General features: G+C 45.5%; 1 protein-coding gene across 3 annotated transcripts in view; it reads left to right on the forward strand.

Moving 5' to 3' along the window:
* Positions 1 to 22,746, forward strand: part of DIP2B (disco interacting protein 2 homolog B) — a 596,277-nt gene that overhangs the window by 280,473 nt on the left and 293,058 nt on the right. For all 3 annotated transcript variants that reach the window (XM_030198260.1, XM_030198261.1, XM_030198262.1), the window contains 4 exons: positions 13,757 to 13,900; positions 14,536 to 14,655; positions 15,438 to 15,635; positions 16,032 to 16,123. In XM_030198260.1, coding sequence (XP_030054120.1) covers positions 13,757 to 13,900; positions 14,536 to 14,655; positions 15,438 to 15,635; positions 16,032 to 16,123 — 554 coding nt within the window. The remainder of the gene's footprint in view (positions 1 to 13,756; positions 13,901 to 14,535; positions 14,656 to 15,437; positions 15,636 to 16,031; positions 16,124 to 22,746) is intronic.

Here is a 22,746-nt window from a genome sequence, read left to right on the forward strand (position 1 = left end):
GCGGCCTACCTACGCAAGCTGGGAGTGCACGTGTTCCCATATCTCGACGATTGGCTGGTCAAGAACACCTCGGAGGCAGGAGCCCTCCGGTCCATGCAGTGCACTATTCAACTTCTGGAGCTGCTGGGGTTTGTGATAAATTACCCAAAGTCCCATCTCCAGCCAGCCCAGTCTCTGGAATTCATAGGAGCTCTGCTGAATACCCAGACGGCTCAGGCCTACCTTCCCGAAGCGAGGGCCACCAATCTCCTGGCCCTGGCTTCGCAGACCAGAGCGTCTCAGCAGATCACAGCTCGGCAGATGTTGAGACTTCTGGGTCATATGGCCTCCACAGTTCATGTGACTCCCATGGCTCGTCTTCACATGAGATCTGCTCAATGGACCCTAGCTTCCCAGTGGTTCCAAGCCACCGGGAATCTAGAAGATGTCATCCGCCTCTCCACCAGTTGCCGCACTTCACTGCTCTGGTGGACCATCCGGACCAATTTGACACTGGGACGTCCATTTCAAATTCCGCAGCCCACGAAAGTGCTGACGACGGATGCCTCTCGCCTGGGGTGGGGAGCTCATGTCGATGGGCTTCACACCCAGGGTCTGTGGTCCCTCCAGGAAAAGGATCTGCAGATCAACCTCCTGGAGCTCGGAGCGATCTGGAACGCACTGAAGGCTTTCAGAGATCGGCTGTCCTGCCAAATTATCCAAATTCGGACAGACAATCAGGTTGCAATGTATTACGTCAACAAGCAGGGGGGCACCGGATCTCGCCCCCTGTGTCAGGAGGCCGTCGGGATGTGGCGTTGGGCGTGTCAGTTCGGCATGCTCCTCCAAGCCACGTACCTGGCAGGCGTAAACAACAGTCTGGCCGACAGACTGAGCAGAGTCATGCAACCGCACGAGTGGTCGCTCCATGCCAGAGTGGTACGCAAGATCTTCCGAGAGTGGGGCACCCCCTCGGTGGACCTTTTCGCCTCTCAGACCAACCACAAGCTGCCTCTGTTCTGTTCCAGACTTCAGGCACACGGCAGGCCAGCGTCGGACGCCTTTCTCCTCCATTGGGGGACCGGCCTCCTGTATGCTTATCCTCCCCTACCTTTGGTGGGGAAGACCTTACTGAAGCTCAAGCAAGACCACGGCACCATGATTCTGATAGCGCCCTTTTGGCCCCGTCAGATCTGGTTCCCTCTTCTTCTGGAGTTGTCCTCTGAGGAACCGTGGAGATTGGAGTGTTTTCCGACTCTCATCTCGCAGAACGACGGAGCGTTGCTGCACCCCAACCTTCAGTCCCTGGCTCTCACGGCCTGGATGTTGAGGGCGTAGACTTCACTGCGTTGGGTCTGTCTGAGGGTGTCTCCCGGGTCTTGCTTGCCTCTAGGAAGGATTCCACTAAAAAGAGTTACTTTTTCAAGTGGAGGAGGTTTGTCGTGTGGTGTGAGAGCAAGGCCCTAGAACCTCGTTCTTGCCCTGCACAGAACCTGCTTGAATACCTTCTGCACTTATCAGAGTCTGGCCTCAAGACCAACTCAGTAAGGAATCACCTTAGTGCGATTAGTGCTTACCATTATCGTGTGGAAGGTAAAGCCATCTCTGGAGAGCCTTTAGTCGTTCGATTCATGAGAGGCTTGCTTTTGTCAAAGCCCCCTATCAAGCCTCCTACTGTGTCATGGGATCTCAACGTCGTCCTCACCCAGCTGATGAAACCTCCTTTTGAGCCACTGAATACCTGCCATCTGAAGTACTTGACCTGGAAGGTCATTTTCTTGGTGGCAGTTACTTCCGCTCGTAGGGTCAGTGAGCTTCAAGCCCTAGTAGCTCATGCTCCATATACCAAATTTCATCACAACAGAGTAGTGCTCCGCACCCACCCAAAGTTCCTGCCGAAGGTGGTGTCGGAGTTCCATCTTAACCAGTCAATTGTCTTGCCAACATTCTTCCCCAGGCCGCATACCCGCCCTGCTGAACGTCAGTTGCACACATTGGACTGCAAGAGAGCATTGGCCTTCTACTTGGAGCGGACACAGCCCAACAGACAGTCCGCCCAATTGTTTATTTCTTTCGACCCTAACAGGCTAGGGGTCGCTGTCGGGAAACGCACCATCTCCAATTGGCTAGCAGATTGCATTTCCTTCACTTACGCCCAGGCTGGGCTGACTCTTGAGGGTCATGTCACGGCTCATAGTGTCAGAGCCATGGCAGCGTCGGTGGCCCACTTGAAGTCAGCCACTATTGAAGAGATCTGCAAGGCTGCGACGTGGTCATCTGTCCACACATTCACATCTCATTACTGCCTCCAGCAGGATACCCGACGCGACAGTCGGTTCGGGCAGTCGGTGCTGCAGAATCTGTTTGGGGTGTAAATCCAACTCCACCCTCCAGGACCCGAATTTATTCTGGTCAGGCTGCACTCTCAGTTAGTTGTTCTTCGTAGGTCAATTTCTGTTGTACCCTCGCCGTTGCGAGGTTCAATTGACCTGGGTTATTGTTTTGAGTGAGCCTGAGAGCTAGGGATACCCCAGTCGTGAGAACAAGCAGCCTGCTTGTCCTCGGAGAAAGTGAATGATACATACCTGTAGCAGGTGTTCTCCGAGGACAGCAGGCTGATTGTTCTCACCTACCCTCCCTCCTCCCCTTTGGAGTTGTGTGTTTCATCTTTTGCTAGTCATTCAACTGGCGGGAGCGGTCGCGCACGGGCGGGAAGACGGCCGCGCATGCGCGGTGGGCGTGCCCTGCGTGCCGACCGTCCCGCGAAGTTTTTTCCGGTTGGTGGGGGCTGCCGCGGGCGTCACCCAGTCGTGAGAACAATCAGCCTGCTGTCCTCGGAGAACACCTGCTACAGGTATGTATCATTCACTTTCTCAGACCACAAAAGAACATTGCCTTTTATCCTGGTACTTTTTAATTTTCTAAGGAGTCTGTTATGAAGGTCTTCATTTAACATCTTATAAAATTCCAGGTACACTATATTGACTGACTCATCCTTATCCCCGTTCTTATTCACATCTTCAGTGAATTCTAGTAGATTAGTAAGTCATGGCTTCCTTTTGTTAAATCCATGCTGTTGCTTTCCTATTAAGCACAGTAATTACCAGGATATCTTGCCCCACCCCAGCATCATTGTTGTACTTTCCAACCTGTACCCTCAGAAGTACATGCAGACCTTTTAATTTTACTGGATGCTCAGATTCTGAAGCCAAAGGAGGAAGGACGCTTAAAAGCGTTTGTTTTACAGGCCAACCAAATTTCAGTTTCAGTACCAGCTCAAAATCCATTTCTGCTTGGTTTTAGTTTCGGCAGAAAGGTTATTTTAATTTTCAGCCATAAGATTCATTTTTGGATGAACATGGCCATGTGTTTTCAGTAGAAGCCGAAAATGTGTGCTTTGTTCCATTGTATCCCTCCTCCTAAACTGGAGTTATCATCCCTTCCCAGACCCCTCTCAAATGCCTCTCCCCTAACCCATAGGCCACCCTAGGTCACCCTAATCCCTAGTGGTCTAGGGCTGTGGTTGAGGCAGGAGCAGTCCCCAGTTACACTTGCCCATTCTGGCTTTACTCTCAAAATAACTGCTTCAACTGAGACATCACTCCTGCTCTGACTACACCGCTATACCACCAGGGAATGTAAGGTAGTCCAGGTATAGGGTACTCCTTATATATATTTTTTGTTTTGTTTTTGCACTGTGGTTGCAAGTAATGCAGTTATGATCTGGTAAATAGAATGCTCCAAATAAATGATTTTGCTACAAACATTTTAGCAGGATTTTAAGTCTGTACACTTGGGATGATAAGCTCCTAAGGAATTAGCTTCTCTGTAAAGTTATGATGTCAGCTGTCACTGTGTGGTGCAAAAGCCAGTGTAAAAGCACCATGGTTTGTTTGATTTCATTAGCTGCAGTCCATGTAAAGGGTCATGGATTTGATATACCGCCTTTCTGTGGTATGACCAAAGTGGTCTATATTTATTATATACAAGCTATTTTGCTTGGTTGTAAAATACGTTTTTCATTACTTAAATTATACTGTGGGTTTTGTTACTGTGTAAGCCGCATTGAGTCTGCGATGAGCGGGAAAGCGTGGGGTACAGATGTAATAAATAAGTTCTGACATTCCCCAATAACCCTCACTGGTTCATTCACACAACCAGACTTGGGGGGTTCATCTTCGGCTGAAAACAGGTGGTGAGTTTCTGTCAAAACCTATCAGACCATTTTGGTGACAATTTCGGTCAGCCTCTAGCTTGTTTTCTCTAAGGCTCTTATGTGCCCTTCCTTCTCCAGCTTGTCACGTCTGTGGCCGTGACCACCCTCAGACTTACCTTATTTCTGGGGGTCAGCTTCTAAGCTAGCTTCTGCCTATCCTTTCTGGAGTAGTTTTCCTTCTGTGTGCTGGCTGCTTCCAGCATAGCTCTAATTACTCCACTCTACTGTGCCAGGGGGTGCTGCCTGAGTTAGCTCTACCTCTGCCTCCAGCCTGGCTCTGTTTGCTCCTCTGTGCTGCACGTAGGTATTCTAAGTCTCTCTATGTTCTGTGTGCGCTCTGCCTGCTCCTTGGTTTGTGCTCCTCTCAGCCGCTGGTGGCCAGAGCCAGTGGCTGCCATAGTTTGTCTTGCTGTTCCTACCCATTCCAGACTTTAGCCCAGTCCGGTCCGGTTCTTCCAGGCTGCCGGACTTGTCTCTCTTGTTTGTGCCTGGACAGCCTCCGTAGTTGCTCACTGATGGCTGCAGCTGCTCCTCAGGTGTTGAAGGGCTTTATTAATCACTTAGAGACTTCAGCCTTGGCCTTTGCATTGTCTAAGGTCCCTGGTATGGTGTTTTTTTTTTTTGTTTGTTACATTTGTACCCCGCGCTTTCCCACTCATGGCAGGCTCAATGCGGCTTACATGGGGCAATGGAGGGTTAAGTGACTTGCCCAGAGTCACAAGGAGCTGCCTGTGCCTGAAGTGGGAATTGAACTCAGTTCCTCAGTTCCCCAGGACCAAAGTCCGCCACCCTAACCACTAGGCCACTCCTCCACTCTGTGCACTGCTACCTTGTCCAGTTCAGTGTGAGTTTCTAGCTTGTTACTAGTAGCTTGGGCATAGCTTTTCTTGTTAGCTTGTGTACAGCTTTACTAGTTCTCTTGTGTTTTGCTTAGTGTGAGTTTCTAGCTTGTGACTGGTTAGCTTGGGCATAGCTTTCTTGTTAGCTTGTGTACAGCTTTACTAGTTTTCTTGTATTTAGCTTTCTGGTTTTCCCTTGTATGTTTTCCTTTGCTTCTGGAGCTTCAGTCCTAGTCCTGTCCGCTGCCAGTACTCGTTCCTACTGGAGCTCCAGCCATAGTCTTGCTGCCTGACCTGACTACTGCCTGTTCCCGGATATTCTCTGCCTGTGGCCAGACCTGACTATTGCCGGAACCTGGACATTCCCTGCCTGTTTGCCTTGCTTTTGCCTAGGTGCCTGGGGGCACTTCTGTATCCTGGTTCCTATTGTTCCTGCTTGCTAGTTCCGGTTTTCCTGTAAGCCCTGCCGGCTGCCCGAACCTGAGGGCTCAACCCTCGGGGAACGGTGGCTAAGCGTAGGTGAAGCCTAGGTCCAGTGTGTTCCTGTCCAGCGGGTTCCGGACCCGTGTGTTCCAGTCCAGTGGGCTCAACTCCAGTGTGTACCAGTCCAGTGGGTTCCAGTCCAGTGCGCACCTGTCCGGTGCGTTCCAGTCCTGTGTATTCCAATGCAGAACTCCAGTCCGGGGTTCCAGTCCAGTCCAGCCGTGCCTTGTCTCTGCTTTGAAGGTGACCTTGCCTGCCACTGCCGCTCCATGGTAGTGGTCCAAGGGCTCACAAACCCAGTGCTTCCAGGGAAGAAGCCTGACATAGCTTCAGCAACTGAGGCCCTGGTAAATTTTAAAAACCCTCTCTCTGCCATTTTGCTGCCCTCAGAATATCTGCTTGCTAGGCAAGTGCTTCGTTTGTTTAATGGAAGCACCAGCCCTGCTATTAAACCATGTTATGTACCGTATTGTTTCTAATAAAATAAACACCTGGGATATTACTAGAAATAATGGGTTTTCTGAAGTGTAGAGTGGGCTATTAATGGTGACAGCATTTCTCTCCTCCCCCTTCCCCATGATGACCACCATTTGTCTCCTACACCCTCCCTACCCCCGTTGTAAACAGCATTGCTCTCCTCTCCCCATCCCCCCTCTTCCACATTGACTGGATCCTCTCCTCAGTTATGCTGAAGGCCCCAAACTGGCACAACACCAGAATCATGAAAAAAATATACTTTTAAAGAGTTCTGGTCATCGCGAGGGGAGGGGAGTAGAGGAAAGCAATGCCGGTTACTTGGGCAGGGGGGCTGTTACTAGAGGAATCTAAATTTTGCTTTTAAGATAAAATTTATGTTGTTTTTCGATGCTGAAACAGGGTAGTGGGCTGTTATTAAAAACAATATTGTGTGTGTGTGTATACACACACACACACACAGTATTTACAGAGGGTTGCCTCATAAGTATTATGCGGCAGCATTTAAAACTAAATAGTATTGCCCTAATCATTTGGTAGAAATTTTCAAGGGTCATGGAGTAAGGTTTTTGCTGTGGTTGAAAATTTACTAGGGAACAAGATAAAAGAAAGGGAGTTCTTAGGCAAAGTTAAGTTCCTGCTATTTGAGGAAAGCTACAGGTATATAAAAATCTGGTTACTCATGAAGTATGTGTGTGATGGGTTGTTGGTAGGGGATTTATTTTTGAGTAAGGTGAAATTTGATGTGTTTCAATGAGTTGGGATTATGCAATTGCAAAAGATTGTATGTTGTGGTCTATACCAGTGCTTGTCATTTTTTTTTTTTTTGGGGGGGGGGGGGGCACAATACCACATTGCAGCAATATCTGTGACCCTGCCAAGGCCTGTCAAAATGACACACCTACTTACTCTCTTCTTCCCCCTCACACACAGTTTGGGAAGCCCTGATCTATGCAGTGCGTTTTGGATCTATGTTCATTGAAATTGTAGAAAAGTACCCCATTGGGTTTACTAGATCAGTTGGCCAAGATTGTAAATGGATCTTTAGATTCAGATTATTCCTCTCAAGGTTGAAAATGGTGGTAACTCAGTTATTTAAAAAAACAATCTGTCATTGGATGGTGCTGTATGTAGTAATGCATTTTGTAGCTTGTTAAACCAATTGAGAAAGTGGTACTTGCCTAAGTGCAGTGGTTCCCAAACCTGGTCCTGGAGGCACCCCAGCCAGTCAGGTTTTCAGGATACCCACAATGAATATTAATAAGAGAGATTTGCATTTAGGGGAGGCAAGGCATGCAAATTTCCCTAATGAATATTCATTGTGGGTATCATGAAAACCTGACTGACTGGGGTGTCTCCAGGACCAGGTTTGGGAACCACTGCCTAAGTGTCTAAGTTTTGGGCAGAGTTTGCTATTCTTGATAAATGTCTCGTTGATTTTGGATTTGGATACAGCATGGAGACAGCTTTGATTACAGTGAGTGATAACATTTTGTGTAATCTTGATAACGGTAGAGATGTTTGTGAGGTCTTTTTGGGATTATTTTAAGTTCAGATAGTTTTATTGATTTTTAACTAAAAGCATGACAATATAAATTAAAATGTAGCAAAACAATATTCATCAGAAAACACAATACAAATAGTATTGTCCAGGGAGTTACAGATTAATGTATAGTATGATACCAAGGGCAATCGTTGTAAAGAAATTCAGAAATGAGAAGAAAGGTGAGAAGAGTTGCACCCAAAAATTTAATAAGATTAAGATGATAATTCTTGACCGGACCAGGCACTTATGTATACAGTTTGGATGATTAAGAGGCAGCAAAGTCAGCAATTGGAGATCAAATCTTTTCAACAATAAGATAAAAGTAGTGAGTGAACAACCTTACATTCATATTTATGGATCACTAGTAAAAAAAGGCCCGTTTCGTACAGAAATGAAACGGGCGGTAGCAAAGTTTTCCTCGGAGTGTGTTTGTTTGAGAAAGTGAGTGTGTGAGAGAGAGTGAATGTGCGCACGTGTGTGTGTGTGTGTGACAGAGGGAGAGTGAGACTGGGTGCGAGTGTGTGTGTGAGAATGAGAGTATGTGCCAGGGTCTCCCCCCCCCCCCCCCGGTCTGTCTCGCAGTTGCAGGGGGGATTCCCCCCTCCCTCCCAGGGGGGTTCCCCCCATCCCTTTCTCCCAGTTGCAGGGTCCCCCCTCCCAGTTGCAGGGTCTGTCTGTGTCCCCTCTCCTTTTGTCCTCAATTTAAAAACGACAATGTGAAGCAGCAGCTCCTAGGTTTGCTTGTTTGTGAGTGTATAGCAATGACGGCTGCGTGGGGGAGTTGAAACAGAGATTAACCAATGGGCTTCCTTGCTTACCGTACACTTGCTTGGGTCACTTCCACTCCTGTGTATTAAACGTCCTGAAGCATGTCATAGGTTTGCTTCTTTTGTTTTCAGTGAATGGGATGACGGCTGCACTGGAGTCGTAGCCAGTGGTGTTTCCTCCCCCCCCCCCCCCCCCGCCCGCCCGCTTCCGAGTCGCCAGTGGTCCTCGACCCCGAGCCCTCACCCGCCTCCTCCACATTGGACACTTGCCACAGCCATTTGCTCGCCGTGTTGCCACCCTCCCTCTTCGTCCTGTGCGAGAGTGTGAACCTGGCCTCTCTCCTGCTTTCGGCTACTGATTGGCTCCTTGAATGTGCTCCGCCCTCAACGTCATTACGTTTGACGCGAGGGCGGGGCCCACATCTGCTGCTACAGAGCTTCGAACAAACGAACTGGCTTTATTGACGTCAGTGGTCAATGGAACGTTGAGAGTGCTTTTTATGTCCAGATGGGGCGTGGCCTAGGGCACAGATGGGCGTGGCTGAGTGCGGGAATCCGAATAGCCTAGGTCAGGAGCCACAGTTGGAGAGAGGTGAGCTTCAGAACGTCTGAGGGGGATTCAGAATGTCTGAGGGGGATTTTATTTATATAGATAAGTATATTAGTCCACCAAAAGGTAACTTTCAATAAAGAGGAAGATTTTCAAATCAGTTGAATAGTATTTGCACTCAGAATATTAATCAGTTTTGGCTGACTTGATACTACGCTGGCGGTCAGCAGTACTAATTGGTTCACCATACAGTGTGCTCGATTAGAAATACTTCGCTGTGCAATCTACCAGTGTAGTCGTTTATGACTCTATATGAATACATATATCTAGTGCAACCATCGGTATTGACTTCTGAGGCAGAAGACCCTCTGTGACCGAAACACGGCCCGTGTTGTCAACAATACCTGTTGTTAATAATAGAATAGATTATTGCACTACACCATTCGCTTGTTGGACTCTTGTGTCAACTTTGCTGTTTGTACTTCAGTTTCTTGTGCCAGGGGTTTGTGATCTCATGGAGAGCCAAAGAACGAAATATAACACCGGGTGTAAGAGGGGAAGTGACGAGCAGAATGGGTTTAATAATGCCCCATACCAAGGACCAAAAGCTGTTTATACACGGACAAGCAAATAACATATGAAGTAAGTCTCTTAAATGAGAATTATGATGCCAACATAGGTTGCTATTGCTGAGGGTAGCGTGATGAAGTTTACTTGGTGCTGAAATGGCATTGTGATAGAGAATAAAGGGATTGCATTAAGCTAGAAGAGGCAGTTGGTCTCTGAACAGGCTTCTTCATCTTTTCACCATGTAGTTTCATTAGACCAAAATTGTTTAGTGGTCACAATTGAAAAATGGCTGCAATATGATGATGAAAAAAAATCAGGAAAGTCAACTCCCCCCTCAGATTTGGCTGCTTTTAAGGTGGTGTATAAGGCAATCCTAGATGGTTTATTGTGCCGTAAGTAGTTGAAGATTTTACTTTCAAGATTTTTATAGAAAAGAGGGGCCAATCAAGGGAGCATACTAAGATAGTAGTTAACAATTAGTGTGATATTTTAATTGTCTCTAGACTGCCCCACCATGAGAGAGACGTTGGAGACCATTTATTAATTATTTTTTTCAGCTTTAGCTGTAATAGCGCTAAGATTAATAGACATGAGGTGATCGCAATCTTTTTGAAATAAAACACCTAAATATTTTAATTATGAAGACTTCCATTTAAGATCTGAAGAACCTATATACTCAATACCTAAAACTCAATATAGAAAAAACACACTGTTTCATCCTCTCATCCCAATACAACATAAACAACCCCACAATCATAAACACCCTAGACTACACCCTCCCTATCTCAGATAGCCTGAAAATCCTCGGCGTTACTATCGACCGCAACCTAACACTAGAGAGCCAAGTGAAATCTACAACAAAGAAAATGTTCCACACACTGTGAAACCATTCTTCCCAAGGGAAACATTTCGCAACCTGATACAATCAATGGTACTAAACCAAGTAGACTACTGCAATGGAATTTATGCGGGATGTAAGGAACAACTCATAAGGAAACTTCAGACCACCCAAAAAAACGGCAGCCAGACTTATATTTGGAAAAACGCGATTTGAAAGCACCAAACCCCTCTGAGAAAAATTGCACTGGCTCCCTATCTAAGAACATATTGCTTTCAAAATCTGCACCCTGGTTCATAAAATTATCTATGGAGAGTCCCCGGGATACATGACAGACCTCATGGACCTACCAATCAGAAACACAACCAAATCAACACGAACATACCTAAACCATCACCCAAGCTGCAAAGGACTCAAATACAAATCAACTTATGCATCCAGCTTTTCCTACATAAGTACATAACTATGGAACGCATTACCAAAAGCCGTGAAAACAACGTATAACTACCTAAACTTCCGGAAATCATTAAAAACGTACCTGTTCATAAAGGCATACCCTCCCAACCCAACTTAAATTCCTAAACCCTGCAACACTATGAAATCAAAGCACGTAATGGACATAACATAACCCTTCCTCTCAACGATTCCGTATGAGTCTGTTCCACACGAACTTCATTCTACCTCAACATCACTGTGTATTTGTTTATATCGGAATTGGCGAACGCCATTACAGTACTATGTAAGCCACATTGAGCCTGCAAATAGGTGGGAAAATGTGGGAAACAAATGCAACAAATAAAATATATCGGATTGTGTAGTTATGTTATTCAGTGGCATAATTTCAGATTTGCCCCAGTTTATACGGTAGCAAGCAAAGGCAGAAAGGTGAGAAACAAAATTCAGCAATTGAGGGATTGAGGAGGAAGGATGAGATAGAAAGATAAGCAAATCATCATGCCTAAGTCTTATTGTGTATTATTAGAAGACAAACCAAGACTAGAAGGCAGTGGCGTAGCCACAGGTTGGCCTGGGTGGGCCAGGGCCCATCTACTTAGGGCTCAGGCCCACCCAACAGTAGCACATGTTTAGCGGTAGCTGGTGGAGATTCCAGGCTTTACCAACTGAAGACTTCCCCCTGATGGTAATGAAAACGCTACTCTCCATGATACTGGCATCTGCGCATGTTCAGTTTTCAGCTCATGCCTGCTGCAGATTGCCAAGGTGGAAAGAAGCATTTTCCTGCCAGCTGAGATATCTTTTGGTGGTGTTGGGGGGGGGGGGGGGGGGGGGGGGGGGGGGGGGGGGGGGGGGAGAACATTTGGTGCCCACCCACTTCTTGCCTAGGCCCACCCAAAATCTGTTGTCTGGCTACGCCCCTGCTAGAAGGAGAGGATTTGATCACAGTGAGCAGTGATTCTAATGTAGTATTAAAAAGTAAGGGTGTAAGCGGACAACCCTGTCTGGTGCTTTGGTGGAGTGGAGGAGTGGCTTAGTGGTTAGAGCACGGTCTTGCAATCCAGAGGTGGCCGGTTCAAATCCCACTGCTGCTCCTTGTGATCTTGGGCAAGTCATTTAACCCTCCATTGCCTCAGGTACAAACTTAGATTGTGAGCCCTCCTGGAACAGAAACATATCCAGAGTACCTGAATGTAACTCACCTTGAGCTACTACTGAAAAAGGTGTGAGCAAAATCTAAATAAATAAATAAAAATAAGTTGAGAATGAGAATCATTAATTTTCAGTCTAGAGGTTTGGAGAGGTATATGGAATCTGTATCCAACTGAGAACTTTCAGTACATCCAAACCACTTGAGGGTATTAAATAGATGGGGCCACACAATCATATCAAAAGCTTTTTCAGCATCTAAAGATATGGCGATGGCAGGTTGGTTGTACTTTATATGCCAGGTCAATAATAGAATGAAAGGTGTGAGCATTATCAGCAATGTGTCTGCCTTTCATAAAACCTGGTTGTGGTGTGTTAAATACCAAAGAACCTTTTCTAAATGAGCGGTTAAAACTTTAGTGAAAATATCATGATTCAGAAGGGAGATGGGTCTATAGTTAGAGACTTTTGCTGGATCTCTTCCAGGTTTAGGAAGAACTGAAATCTGTGCTTCCGTAAATCTGCCTTGATCTTTTTGATGTAGTCACAAGTAAACAAAATGTTTGCACTCGTAGAGGATGAGAAGGTTTTGTAGAATTTTTGGCAGGTAGGCTGTCAGGTCCAGTTGCTTTATGTGATACAAGAGGTTTAATAGCAGATTTAATTTCATCCTCAGAAATTAGAGCATCCAATAATTTATTCTGAGAGAGGTGTTGAAAAAAGGAGTCCGCATTATATGAAGAATCTTGAAGGGAAGAAGGGTATAATTTTTGATAGAAGTCTTCAGATTCTGAGATGATTGCCGTGTCTTCAGTTGGGATTATAGTTGGGATCATTTTTTGTATTTGATATAGTGGCTCATTTAATTTTTGTAACATGTTGAGAGGTGGAAATAAGTGAGATGGTTTTGACCTGGGCTGAATCTTTTCTTATAGGCTGGCAGTTTGCAGTTTTGAGTAATGGTGCTAGATCTATTTGGATGGTGTCCTCTTATCTCTTGCTACATCCCCAGTTTTTATTTTTTCTTGTGATTTGGCTAGCACTTCAAAATTTGTTGACTTTGTTTTATAATGTCATCAGGCATTGTTAACATGGTTCCACCATTGGTTAGTGCCTTAGTTTCTGGACTATGCATTGAAAGATTTCCATGCGTAATCAAATTGCAGCTTGACAGATCACAGTACTAGATTTTTCTCAACTATTTTTGAAATTGCATAGTTTGTCAATTTGTTTCTGCTATTTTTGACTTCCAGCTAATTTAGAACCAGCCTCTACTTGATGATGTTGCAGTGAACCTTCATTTGCAACTACCTGGAGTACTTTTACCCCTGTATTAATCTTCTTTAGCTAGTCATTTAATTAGTATGCACCCCACCAAACTGGTGAAAGACAATCATGATAAATAAAACTTATGCGCAGTGCACACAGAGTACATAGGCTATATTAACTCAAGCAACAGATCAGCAAAGGCCCATAAACTGATTCCCTTTGGAACCTGGTGCACTTGCACCTTTATTCTAATGAGTAGGTGTTACTCTTGAGTAGTGACAGGGGCTCTGAGCTCCAAGAGGCTGTGAAACCTCTTCAGCAACCCCTGTTAACCCAAGGAGCAAAAGTGGCAGAGAATCAAATCCGAGTCTTCCTCATGGCAGTGTGTAACACTACTACTGAGACACCAGGCTAGACCTCAATTGTTATTGAGTTAGGAGAAATTACCAACATACATGTATTTTCTCAGTGCTCTTTTGTATGTGAAGATCGATCTTGATCCAGAAATAAATATGTTAATGTTTTAGGCAACCTGAGATCACATTTCTGATCCAGCTTCTTTATGCCTAAATGCAACACTTTAATATATGATTCTTTCTTTTTCACACTCTTGGGTTTAGAGAATTATTCTGCTCCCCCTGATGTCACTGCAACTAGTTCCTCCTCTTCTGTGCGTCCAGTCAGTGTTGATCTGCCACCATCAGGGCTTGTAAAGGGAATGCACAAGCAGTCCAGGAGGTCTAGCCTGATGGATACAGCTGATGGTAAGGAATATTTTCTAAAACTTAAAGCTGAACTTTCACAGTGGAGCAAACTGGCTCTTCCTATGGTTGGTGGTTGTCCAATAATTAAAAAAAGAAATTGGGGGGGGGGGGGGGGGGGGGGACAAAGCACCAACACAATCTCTAAATAATAGGTGCAGTTTACAATTAAGTGAATCACAATTTCTTCTTGATTTTTTGTTCCCTTCAGTCACAAGTCCCTTTTGCGTACATAGTAGCATCTTAAAGATGCCTGGATGGAGATATGATCAGGAAAATAGCAGAAAGTGTTGGAGTCGTTGACAGCGGAACAGGATGGGCCACAGGGGCCATGGCTCTACCAACGTTTTGCTTACACAGCATGAGGAACAAAGCAATTGGGGGAATTAGTTGATTGGCTTGTTTGGCTTCCCTGCTCCCCTCCCTGTCCCCCCCCAACCAAAAAGGTGCTCTGCTGCTCAGGGTGGAGTAAAAGCAAATCAGGGGGAAATATATTTTGAAAAAAAAACCCATAAAAGTGAGTTTCTTACCTTAGGAGGGTGAGATGTTAAGTGTGGCTTGTCTTGTACAGTGCTGTGTACGTTGATAGCTTTGTGTAAATGAGAAATGCTATGCTATGAAATTGTCCTCTTCCACAGGTGTTGCTGTTAGTAGCCGTGTCTCTACAAAGATCCAGCAACTGCTCAACACTTTGAAACGGCCCAAGCGACCCCCATTAAAGGAATTCTTTGTGGATGACTTTGAAGAGATAGTGGAAGGTGTGATCTGTGAGAAATTTAATATGCATGCAAAAGGTTGCTTTGCATAAAATGATCCTACAGCCTAATTTTGTAGTCATACTCTAAAATCGAGTTGCTGCCAACTACTGTTAAAGTCACATCTAGTTATGCATTAGGAAGAGAGTTTCTGACTCTTAAATGTGCTTCAGGAGGCAGTATCTAAATCATACTCATTATTTCTTTAAGCTGGGCCACAAAACGTACTGTATACTGAATTTGGAAAACATGATAGCTATACAATCGACATTGAATGTGGATACATTTTCACCCCCAGATTTGTTGCTGAATTTGAAACCATGAGGGTAAACCTTAACATAGGTCCCCTGCTCTGCATCTTTAGGATATCTGTCCTGGTATTGACAGTTTGTGTCCTATCAGAGCTGAAGGTTGTGAGGGAGATTTCCAAGGCTGAAGCCTAGTATTTCATTCTAGGGGTCAAACTTGGACAGCTTATCTGATCTTCCTCTAGAGCAGTGTTTCCTAAGTCTGGTCCTGGAGTATCCCTTGCCAGTCAGGTTTTGAGGATATCCACAATGAATATGTATATAACAGATCTGCATTGGTGGCAGTGTTTGCAAATCAAGTTTATGCATATTCATTGTGGATACCTGAAAACCTGACTTGCAAAGGGGTCCTCCAAGACTGGACTAGGGAAACACTGCTCTAGAGTTCCCCTTTTAGAAGCTAGTGCCTGTAGGGAGATAGTTGAGTAACAGGGTTAGACAGCACCGTGACTTAATGATTGTTTGGTGTTTGTCCAGTTCCACGACCAGACCCAAACCAGCCCAAGCCAGAGGGACGTCAAATGACTGCTGTGAAAGGAGAGCCCCTTGGAGTAGTTTGTAACTGGCCACCTGCCATAGAAGCTGCATTACAGCGATGGGGGACAACTCAGGCAAAGTGTCCATGCCTGACTGCTCTGGATGTTACAGGAAAGCCTGTTTATACTCTCACATATGGTAAGCAGCAGCTTTCTGGCTTTGTTGATAGAGTTGGATACAGTGTCCTATAGCCAGTAAGACAGTGATTCACAGACTCATTCCATCCTGCCTAACTATTTTCATGAACAAGTTTAGAAACTGGTTGATTAATTCTGTTCACAGGATCCACACTAAAATTCTGCTATAAGTGAAAATTGAAGTAGAGGCTTCCTATATGAGCAAGACTTATGAGCTGTATATTGCCAGCTACTTGTCTTATTCCTGGCTCTCCTTTCTTTAATCTTTGTAAAAGTTTTCTATTTCTTATATTTATCCATATGCTTGACATTAAAGTTTCTCACTACTTAGGGTCAGCAAGTCGAGATCATCTGTGGCAGTGATTAAGAATCTAATTTGAGATTTTCCTCCTTTCAGGAAAGTTATGGACCAGAAGTCTCAGGTTGGCTTACACGCTGCTTAACAAACTGGGAACCAAAAACGAATCTGTGTTAAAACCAGGAGACAGGGTAATGATTTTTTATTTATTTATCATTTTACTTAATTACATTCACATTTATCACATAAATGTAAGGAAAAACAGAAATTAATATGAAGGAAAAACATTTTCTCTCATCAATATATCCTATATAATAATTCTCACCTCCAACGTTCTAATGTGCTTGGGACCGTGGCTCGCTCGGAGGAGGTCTGCTAGGCAGTTTAGAATGCAGTGACATCAGTGATGTCAGTGACAGCTGATTCCAAGGCAAGGGGAGGAGTAGGGAAACACGCAGAGCGTGTTTCCCTACTCCTCCCCCTGCTTTACCAATCAGCTCTCAGTGCCCCCCCCCTCGGCGCAGCACCCAAGCCCCTACCCCCCCGCCCTGCAAAACTGCCAGGCAGGGGGAGGAGTAAGTTTCCCTACTCCTCCCCTTGCCTACCAATCAGCTCTGTCCCCCCCCCCCGATGCATCACCCAAGACCCTCCCCCCAGCGCATCACCAAATCCCCTACCCCCCCCCTCTCGGGCACATCAACTCCCTCGCCACCCGCAGCCGCCAATACTAATGCCAGATGGCTTTCTACGGAGCCGTGTTTCAGGTTTAAAATCTTTTTTTGGCTTTTTTCTTTTTGTACCGGCCGCTGCTGCTCAACAGGAGACGCAGCAGCGGCCGGACAGCGTTAGTATTGGCGGCTGCGGGTGGCGAGGGGGTTGATGTGCCCGAGGGGGGGGGGGGGTAGGGGCTTGGGTGATGCGCTGGGGGGGGTAGGGGTTTGGGTGATGCGCCGAGGGGGGAGGGGAGGGTTGTTGGACATGGGTGGCTGCAGGGGGAGAGGAGGGTCGCTGGACATGGATGGCTGCAGGGGGGGGCAGGGAAGAGGGAGGTGGGGAGGGGGTCCTGAGACCAGATGGGTGGCTGCAGGGGAGACAGAAGGGACGCTGCAGGGGGGGCTGGAGGAGAGGGGGGTCACTGGACATGGGTGGCTGCAGGAGGGGCAGGGGAGAGAGGTGGGTCGCTGGACATGGGTGGCTACGGAGGGGGGGCAAGGGGAAAGGAGAGGAGGGTCGTTGGACATGGGTGGCTGCAGGGGGGCAGGGGAGAGAGGAGGGCCGCTGCACATGCGTGGCTGCAGGGGCAGAGGAGGGTTGGTGGGGAGGGGGTCCTGAGACCAGATGGGTGGCTGCAGGGGGGGCAGGGGAGACAGGAAGGACACTGCAGGGGGGGGGATTACCTTGCTAGCGCCCGTTTCATTGCCTACCAAAACGGGCCTTTTATACTAGTATTATATCATTGTCCACAATTGGGAGATCCAAGATCAGGAAAACAATCTCAAAGAAAATAAGAAAAACTCAAAATGGTTAATCTTACAATTCACATTTTGTGAGGGAGGAAGGTTAATCGGTAATTGCAGCCGGTACAGTGGTAACTAAAGGAAGTTGCTGCAGAGGGTTCTTCATCTGTTCTTTCAGGGGTAATGGTTTTTTAAGAATGCAAGAATATGTGTGTGTTTTTCTAAAAGAGAAGAAAAATTAGTTCTCAATGGTAACAAAAGTTTTTACAGACAGATTATAGTTTGAATTGTGAATCTACGCAGATTGATCAGTGTTCATAGAATTGTAACTAAAGAACCAGAAATAGTATACGTCAGTGCATAGGAGATCTTGTTTGCATCTAGAACTTGGCAATATGGCTCCTCTCTGAGGAACGACAGGGTCTGAGATCGTAAACATGGAGAGATGGATTTTGGTGAAATGCCCTTCATATCACAGGTTTGTTGACTCGCTCTTCATTTTTAGTGTGGTTTTCCCTTGGAGTTATAAGAAAAATTGAAAAATGGGAGACTTTCAGTATGTAAGCTCATACTTTTCTGGATAGTTCCCAGGGTTTGTTTGGTAAACAGATATGTCACCTGCCAGTCAGCCTCTCCTGCTGGGTTGCCTGGAAATAAGGCCTAAGGTTTGTACTAGTACTAAGTGACTTGATACTATCAGGCGAGGGAAGTCTAGACTATTCACAAATGCTATTGACGAAGGCAAAATTTTATTTTGAATGTTATTAAAAGTGTTCCGAAGACAAGCAGGTATAATATTCCCATATGTCATCTACAGAGCCCGGTGCGGACACTGCCAAGTGCACTGTTACTTTAAAACTTTGAGGCAGTGCCCCCACTGTGCATGTGCTTTTCCACCTGACGCTCGAATACAGGACCGGAAGTCTGTCATTTTCCACAGAGCGAGAGGCTGCTTTTTTGATCTCTCCTCAGCGCGCCAAACATTTTGGTGCCTTTCCTTTTTCGGGATTTATTTCTTAATAATATTTTTGTTCCTGTATTAATTTGTTCAATTCATTTTTTAAACTTTTCAGTTTTTAATTTTTTGGCCCTTGGGGCCTCTGAGCCCTTCTGTTGCCCTGGAGCGTTGACCATTTTTGGGTACATACGATTACTTGAGATTTCCGGACCACTGAGCCTTTTGACCTTGTATCGGCCATTTTTTCCCTCCATATCAGCAAGGTTGCTGAATGGCTTTAAAAAGTGTACTCGATGCCATAGGACTATTTCGGGCACAGACCCCCATAACTGGTGTGTTCAGTGCTTGGGTCCATATCACCAGGACATGCAGTGTAGCTTCTGCCTGCGTACGTAAGTGAGGACTCTTAAAGCCCACAGAGTCCAGCGTGAAAAACGTTAAGTTCTGCATAGACATCAGCATCTGCAATGAGCACGGCAGGGGATTCAGCACTATATGCAGAGCCTGCATTGATATGGGGTGCACTGATGCAACATTGAGAACCGTGTAAGGACTCTAGTTCTTGTCAGTACTGCGTGCATTGAGGGACCTGCAGTGTAAAAAACCTAAGCAGTATCACCGTCAATCTCCCTCCAGGCACTCTGTCAACACCTCCCCTGCATCGACATCTTCGATGAATGGGAAACATCCATGCTACAGTGACCACTCTCCTTTTCTCCAGCTAATTTCTCATTGAGAGCCTTCTAGTTTTTCAAGATCTCCTATGCCTGCACTCAGGCTGCATCCACACTGCTTTCTCAGCCAGTACCAACGCTGACTCTATAGGAGAAAATTGTTGCTATGTTCAAAGAGGTTTTTACAGGGTGCATGTGCCAGCCTCAAATCCAGCCCGTCAATACATTGGAGAGACAGTCACGGGAGAGGTCCCACTCACTGGTTCGACACCGAATGTCGGGGGCAGCACGAACCTGACTGACGTGTGTTGACATCACCAGAGGAACTTTATTGAACATTGGAAACTCGTCTGCCTTGATGCAGTTTGACACAGAGCTGACGCTCTAGTGGTCACTCTCTTACCAAGAACAATACTTTGAAGAGTACAACTTGGACCTCTCCTAGATCAGGACCCACAGGACCTCTCAGCTCAGGAGTCCTAGGGCACCCATCTGATCCTCCTCCGCTACCTGAGAGACACAAGTCTTCTCCAGAAAGTATGTCCTTTCCTTCCTTTGTCCCTGAGATGGCTCAAGCCATACCTTTCAATTGGAGACGGAGGAAGAACCTCGTTTTGAACTCTCTAACATTCTAGATTGACTTTCCTCTTAGAGAAGGAATCGCTGTTCCACTTCATACAATTATGAAAAATACTCTAATCAAAAACTGGGAGACTTCACTGTCAGTTCAAGTTGCTCCAAAGAAAATTGACACAATGTATAGGATACAGAAATGCATTAGGTTTGAGAAAACTGTTAACTCATCATTCCCTAGTTGAGGAATTGATTTTAAAATGCACTTACAGTGTGAGATCTCATGCTTCTGCTCCTCCAGTCAAAGAAGCTAGAACATTGGACTCTTAGGCAGAAAAACATTTCGGGCTTCAATGCTAACCAATCTCATATTAGATTTTAACCACAATTTACTTAAAATCTCTAATACAGAGTACACTCTCCTTTGTAGAATTCCTTCCTCGTTCAAAAGCTGATGAGTTTCATAAGCTTCATAGAAAACTTCCAGATTGTCATAAATATCTGGCAAGGCAAGCCTTTGATGTCTCTTCACACATTTTTGCTTTAGGAGTAGCAATGCAGCTTTTCTGGCTCAGGATCTCTGGCCTTGAATCTGCTGTCCAGAAGCATCTAGCGGACATCCCTTTTCATGTAGATATTTTGGTGACAAAGTCGAGAAAGTGGCCAACCTAATTAAAAAAAAAATACAGATACTATTAAAACTCTATCTAGGTCACAGACTTCTGCCTCTTCTAGAAGATTTTCAGGAGTATTTTGACACTCCAGTTACTATGTCTAAGCGTCATTACACTCCTACTGCTCCTTCACCTCAAAGGACTGTGCCCCAATGCTCACGTCCGAGGCAACAGTGGGGTAAAAAAATCTCAGACTCCTTATTCTAAACAGCCAGTTTTTTACTCCTTCCTAGAGAACATTGCCACCGTACAGTTGTCCATGGCCTCTCATAACCTCTCACCATTGGGTTCTATGCATCATACAGCTCGGTTGCACTCTGCATTAGGAAAAAAGACGACCTGACCACCCACTAGGAGAGTCTCGTTTCAACTCCCTCTAGATGGCAGTACTTTGAGAGGAGCTCTCGGCCATCCTCCAGAAGAATGCAATAGAACCAGGTCCTCCACTGGACAGGGGTCAAGGGCTCTATTCCCGATACTTTCTTATACCAAAAAAGACAGGGATTGAAGGGAGTGCGACCAATTCTCAACCTGCAAGACTTAAAACAAGTTTCTACTCAAGACAAAAAGTTTGTGTGGTTTCCCTAGTATCACTACTTCCCATGATACAACTGAATGATTGGTTTTGCTCTCTCGATCTCAAGGAGGTATACATGCACATACCTATTCTCCCTGCACACAAAGCTCCTTCGCTTCTACTGTGGGATTCTACACTATCAATACGAGGTCTTACTGTTCATTTTGGCTTAGGCGCCTCGAGTGTTCACGAAGTGCCTCATAGTGCTAGCTGCAACACTTCGCAGGTGGGGGATACACATCTTCCCCTACCTTGATGGCTGGTAAATCAAGGCAGCCCTCCCGGGATTTGACGCACACCTCCATTCTATCTGCCATAAGGCTGCTAGAACTCCTCAAGTTTGTGATCATTTATCCCAAATCACATTTTCAACAGGTTCAGACCTTAGAGTTCATAGGCGCTCGCCTCAATACTACTCAGGACTGAGTCATAAGGGGAGGGGAACTTTTGTTTAATGTTCCACACTCATTGAATAGATGTTACCTGAATGTTGCACACACCATGTATATTTGTTTAAAAACTTTAATAAAAATATTTGGAAAAAAAAAAAAGGACTGCGTCTTTCTTCCTCAACTGAAAGCAAACAAAATACTGCATCTCGCTACTCAGATGTTCAAGGTCACTCAAATATCTGCTTGTCAGGTGCTCTGCCTACTTGATCACATGGCTTCAGCATCCATGTAATGCCATTGGCATGACTCTACTTCCGAATTCCTCAGTGGATTCTCTTCTCTCCGTGGTCCTAAGCCACGGGATTGTTCTTGGCCCCTATTCGAGTAACTCCACAGCTACACCTCTGTCTACAGTGGTGGGTGATATCCTAGAATCTTACCTGGGGTAGTCCATTTTGGCCCCTTCCGCATCACAAATTCCTCACCACAGAGTTTTCCATGGTAGGTTGTGGTGCTCACTTTGATGGTCTCTCCATGAGAGAAACATATCAACCTCCTGGAATTGCAAGCAGTCTTGAACATCTTCAAAACTTTCCAAGACCGCATTCTCGATCAGGTAATATTCATTTGCAGAGACAACGAGGATGCCATGTTATTACCTGAGCAAACAAAGAGGAACAGGTCCTTACAGTCTGTCAGCAAGCAATCCAGATATGGACTTGAGCAGCTTCTCAAAACCTCTCTGTAAAAGCTGTTTACCTAGCCGGCAAACATAATGCTCTAGTAGACAAATTGAGCAGAGCCCTTCAACCACACGAATGGTCCCTCAGCATCTCTAGACCTTCACTTCTCAGATCAACAAGTTTCTCTATTTTTGTTCTAGGCTATATCCTCTCAACCATACAGCCCCAGATGCCTTCTTGCTCCACTGGGGTACGGATCTTCTATGCACCTTTCTTCCATTGCCTCTCATAGGGAAAACTAGGAAACTTTGTACGCAGAAGTTGTTACCATTTCAAGTGGAGAAGATTTTCCCTCTGGTGTACAGCCAGAATATTCAACCCTATTGGGTACGGATCTTCTATACATCCTTCTTCCATTGCCTCTCATAGGGAAAAACTAGGAAACTTTGTACGCAGAAGTTGTTACCATTTCAAGTGGAGAAGATTTTCCCCTGGTGTACAGCCAGAGCATTCAACCCTGTTAAGTGCTCTCTTCCTACTCTTATGGAGTACCTTCCTCATCTTTCTGATTCTAACTCGGAGTATGCTTGAGTGCCATTAAAGCTTTTCATTCTAGAGTTGATAAGCCAATTTCCATTCATCCCTTGATAACTAGATTCATGAAAGGTTTATTTCATACCAATAAACCACCTCCAGAGACATGGGATTTTAATGTCATCCTCGCAGCTCTCATGAAACCTCTTTTTGAACCACTCCATTGCTGTTCTATGAAGTTCCTCACATATAAGGTATTCTTAATAGCTCTTACTTCTCCAGAAGAGTTGGC

Source organism: Microcaecilia unicolor, chromosome 3, assembly GCF_901765095.1.
Source record: "Microcaecilia unicolor chromosome 3, aMicUni1.1, whole genome shotgun sequence".
NCBI classification, from domain to species: domain Eukaryota; kingdom Metazoa; phylum Chordata; class Amphibia; order Gymnophiona; family Siphonopidae; genus Microcaecilia; species Microcaecilia unicolor.